This window comes from Montipora capricornis, chromosome 2 (assembly GCF_036669925.1).
Source record: "Montipora capricornis isolate CH-2021 chromosome 2, ASM3666992v2, whole genome shotgun sequence".
NCBI lineage: Eukaryota > Metazoa > Cnidaria > Anthozoa > Scleractinia > Acroporidae > Montipora > Montipora capricornis.
The window spans coordinates 9554757-9559756 of NC_090884.1; the positions used below are offsets into that span (position 1 = coordinate 9554757).

The 5000-nt window shown below is 40.0% G+C and overlaps 2 protein-coding genes across 2 annotated transcripts in view; one reads left to right on the top strand and one right to left on the bottom strand.

Annotated features, from left to right (window-relative positions):
• The window catches only part of LOC138037758 (histone H1-delta-like), a 1757-nt gene extending 338 nt beyond the window's left edge, over positions 1-1419 (top strand). The window contains exon 1 of the mRNA XM_068883657.1: positions 1-1419. This exon is cut by the window's left edge and continues 338 nt beyond it. Within this exon, the coding sequence (XP_068739758.1) occupies positions 1-274 (274 nt within the window). The 3' untranslated portion in view covers positions 275-1419.
• Positions 1-5000, bottom strand: part of LOC138038772 (histone H2B, gonadal) — a 100523-nt gene that overhangs the window by 7136 nt on the left and 88387 nt on the right. Inside the window, exon 6 of the mRNA XM_068884815.1 lies at positions 1849-1892. The gene's annotated coding sequence lies outside the window, so the exon portion shown is untranslated. The remainder of the gene's footprint in view (positions 1-1848; positions 1893-5000) is intronic.

Here is a 5000-nt window from a genome sequence, read left to right on the forward strand (position 1 = left end):
AGCTGCAAAGAAACCAGTCGCCAAAGCCAAGAAGCCTGCCGCAAAGAAGCCCGCCGCGAAGAAAGCAAAGAAATCTCCGAAAAAACCCGCCGCTAAAAAGCCTGCAGCGAAGAAAGCCGCAGCCAAAAAGCCAGCAGCCAAGAAAGCCGCAGCCAAGAAGCCTGCTGCCAAGAAAGCCGCAGCCAAGAAGCCTGCTGCAAAGAAAGTGGCCAAAAAACCAGTGAAGAAACCCGCGGCTAAGAAGCCTGCCGCTAAAAAGTCACCTAAGAAGTGAAGAACTTTGCAGTTCACTTCAATTACATAAAACGGCTCTTTTAGGAGCCACCAAATACATGAAAGCAATGACCAACAGATTAACTTGCTCGTTAACTGAAATAATTACCATTCCGTTTGAAATAATTCAAGTTATTTATGTACTTCGGCCGGTAACACTAAGTTTGAATGATTTATCGGCCTCTTATTCCAAGCGGATATGGCTCTTCCCAAACTTCGCAACATACACAACCTAGATACACTACCTTTTGGATGGGGATTCATTTTCTCGACAAAAAACTTTCATGTAAATTTATAACATGGATTAATCTTTCGCCACCACCTCTCCTCTTCTTTTTCTATCAAATAGTAACTTCCGTACCCAATCAATGCGTGCGTAGCCTACATTTAGGGAGCTCTACTGCCGTAAACGCCATAAGAGGAGTTTAGAGACCACACAGAAAATTGGTGCAATGCCAGAGTGCTTTTTTTCTGTACCGATGGAGTTTTTTTGAAAGGATCTTTAATTCCAGAGCGAGCAAAGCAGCTATAATTTTCCAAAAAATGGAAAGTGCCCAATATCCAAGTGAGTTGGTAAACTGTTCCGTTTTTAATTGGACAACAGAGTCAAAAATATCTTGAGCAACTATTTTGTCCAGGACTGTAGATCATAAAAAAGTGCAGCAGGCAATCACAAGGTCACATATCACTGTCTCATCAACACTGAAACAACCTTGAATGCAAAAGCTAGTAGTACCTTAGGACTAAACATCCTTTTTAGCCATAATGTTAACATTTTTAGTAACACACCGAGCTGAGCAAATGGAGCTGGACCTACATGTAGTACTGAAAATTATGGACAATGTAAAGACTCACTTAGTGGTCAAGAATAAAACAAGGATTTCTCAGAAAAGATGTGCTAAAATGTCCATCTACGCCAAGCCATAGAATGCAGTATTTGATTGGCAGGAGGGTAATGGCTGGACATGTCACCAAAAAATCTAATTGGTTCAAATAAAGGGAGGTGGGAAAAAATGCATGTGTTGACAGGTGCAAGCAAAAACAAACAGTTGGCGCAATCAGTGACACACACTTTTAAGGTTTATTGCATGATTAAATGGCTTATCTACCTAAAATTAAAGGAGAACAGGGTCAATGTAACAAAAATTGTTATATAGCTGAGTTTGTCCCCCTAGCAGTGTGCGCTCTCATTGGTTACTTCGAGGTCACATGACATCTAACAATAAAACTGTTTCCCACCAAAAGACTCTGAGCGGGCAACGGTGTAAAATCTATGTCGTCAGAGGGTAACAGTGCACCTGTTACCCGCAAATGTTCACCAACGACTGCCATTGCTGTTGCCATTGCATGTTTTTCTTTTTGTGCTAAATAACAAATCACTTAATGACTGGTCCCTCGGGAAACAGTTCATTTTGTTCCCCTCAAATCTCAATGTTTCCCTTGGCTGCGTCTTGGGGAAACATTGACATTCTCGGGAAACAAAATGAACTGCTTCCCTCGGGACCAGTCATTAAGTGTTTATTATTAAGCAAATAATGTTACCTGGTTAGTAAGAAACCTAATTCAGACACATACCTAACCCAGAGTATGTTCCTTAGGATCATATTCTCCAAGCTCCACTGGAAAAAGAAAAAACTTAAGTTACATCCTTTGGGAACAAAAAGTTGGTTACACATAATGTTAGATTATGGGATACAATGTGGATTTTGTAAGAGTACAAAATAAATTTCTTTTAGCAGTTTTTTCGGGTGGAACCATTGGGGGGATTGCTTGGCCAATTTTATGACAGAACTGAATGGGCATAAAACCAGCTTCATGATTATCTTCCTATACTACATTGTGTATGTTACAGGTTGAATTAAAATTCAAGTTAATTATAATTTCAACCAAGGTTGATTTTTTCAGTCAAGGTCAAATTTCAACTGAGTTTATTATGAACTGTCTAAAAATGGTTTTTCCTTTTTCTGGGGATGTAAGAAAAAAATGGGGCCTGGATTTTTAGGAAAGATAAAAAATAATAATAAAAAACACCCTCCTCCATCCTTCCTTTGCCTTCCATTCTTCTTCCACTTACCTTCTCTCCCTTTTCTTCCCCTCTTCCTTACTACCAACGGACTGTGCCACTTACCTTGAGCTTCCACAACATTCCATGCCGCTCCAAGGATTCGAACCCCCGTACCAATGGACATCTGAGATTAGTTCGCTGTATTAACCGCTGAGCCATCGCATCAGCAACTGAAAGTTTAAGCTATTTCCAAGCCTTCACAACAAGCACCAGTTCACATATGCGCAAATGGCATAAAGTGAGCGTTAACAAAATTTCAGCTTATCCACAAAGTTATATGGCCGTCAATGGAACTTTATGAAGAAGTTAAAAAGTGGCTAAATTTATCTAAAGAAGAATGAAAATGCTCTGGGTCTCCAGTGCGACAAAAGCAAAAATTGTTTGCAAGAGGTGGGCTCTTGATTCTGAAGGACAAATCGTCAAATATTGTATGAAGTCTATTTACTTCACTATGCAAAATATACCAGGAACAAGGCATCATTTCTAGTCATGATAACAAACCGATTTTCACCACAAACACAACATTCAAAATGTAAAAAAAGGATGGTGGCATGGGCAAATAGAACAACAAAAGATAACCTTAATTTGTAGTTAAATCAAATAAAAGAACTCATCACCAAACCACTAGTGTCATCATCTTGGAGAAACTGCTTGTAAAAAAAACATAACCATTCACAGAACTGTAATTGCCAAAATGCGGTATGAAGTGGTTTTCAAAATCTCTCAGAGGAAAGAAATCAAAAAGCCACAAATGACATGTCACAGCTACACCAAATACAGAGCAGGAGAATTATGGTTAATAATTTGAAAGAGAGCAGTGTCTGACACTTGTAAACTGCAGACAACAGACTGCAGACTAACCCTAAATCAAAGTTATTGAAAGCTAACTGCTCTAAAATGGGTGCTAAGACTTAAATACTGTTTATCAGCATAATTTGGAATGGGTGCTTAGACTTAAATACTGCTTATCAGCGCTATTTGTACGCAGCCAGCAGCCTGCCTTCTGCAGCCATCATACACCAGAAAGGGAAGAAGACAAAGAAGTTCCAACTCAGTTTAGGATTATGTGCTGCTGAAAGTAATTAAATGGAAAAGGAAGCGCCCCTTCATCCTAATGTGCTACTCGCTCAAATTGTACAACTTGAAGGGGACTGTGCCAAAAGTAATCACAAAGTTTGGATTTATCACTACAAACAGACTTGAGTTTCGTAAGACTAACCATGAACAATGTATTTTCACAAGTAACTGTCAACTTTAAAACAAGTATTTGCGGTTTTATAAAATACTCATGAAAAATTTAAGTGACACTAAGTTCGTCCACTCGCCTCTAAGGCCAATTTACTTACTAACATACTTGCTAATAATTGATGGGTTTTCATTGATGTTTCCTACTTTCAATTTCAACCTTGGCTAGTTTAAAAAAAACCTGAATTTAAAATTAACCTGAATTTAAATTTAACTATAACATGAACATGCAGGGTTTTCAATCAGAATTTTAGTAGACCGCAAAACCTCAGGAGCCAAAGGTGGTAGAAATAACCATTTGTGGTACAGTGTACAGTGCGGACGGCAACAGGAAGAGAACACATTTTGCATGCCAGGACAGTGGTGTCTCCCAGATTATTAAACTAATCATCTCTAATGGAGAAAGTATACTCAGCAATGTAAATGTGGTTGTGGGAAGACAAGTTAAAAGGGAAAACAGCTTACTTCGGGTTGCCATCTGCGTCTTAGAAACGTGGGTGCTTAAGCTTTCTAATGCGCCGATCAAATTGAAACCTCAACATCCCCCCCTCCCCCAACCCCAGGCAAACCCCGGGCATTTGACTATCTTTTGTGCCCGAGGTGTGGGGAATTTGACCTTTGCCTGCCTGCCTCACTAACAGCCATAACACATGTGTTTGGACGAGATGGAAGACTTAAAAGGAAGAGATGTAGCATTTGTGAGCGATTGGCTTACAAAAAAGGCCTTCAAAAGGTCTTTATTTAAGAGGGAAGGAGCCAACAACGATTGTTCTTTAGTAGGGTATGACAGACAAGTCTGACGATAGGGTAGGGCATTTGACACCATTTCGGCCCGAGGGGGCGGGAATTTGAACAATCCAACCTCCAAAAGTTCAAAAGCCCAGGCTTTGCCCAGCGGGGGGAAGGGATGTTGAAGTCTCAGTTGATCTGCGCATAATATCAGGGTTGTAATGCACCTATCAATGTAAACCCCGTGGGGGGGAGTGCGGGCAAGGGGTGGGGATTTGATGGCAAAATCCATCTCCTCCATGGGAAGTTTGATCGAGTACCTTTGCTCGGGGGTCGGGACATTTAATTTTTTTCGGCAGAGAGACTGGGACCAAGATAAAGGGTGGTTACCTGGCATCGTCTTTATTGGCTTTGGAATGGCGTGGGTTTCGGAGAAAGTGAGTTTTTTATCCATGTTTATCTGCTACTTCATAGGCCATCTAATCTATTAAAAAATGTTTTTAGAATGTTCCTACTTTGAAGTGAATGTACATGACACATCATGTAGTCTCATAAGGGAGATAGGTTGATAAATCAAGTTTGCGAGATTCATACCAAGTTTAAGTCATTAAAGTTATTAAGGGTATGTGCATAGCTTGTCTTTTAATTGGTATTTTGCCCCTGGGTGGGGATTTCTAACTACACTTTA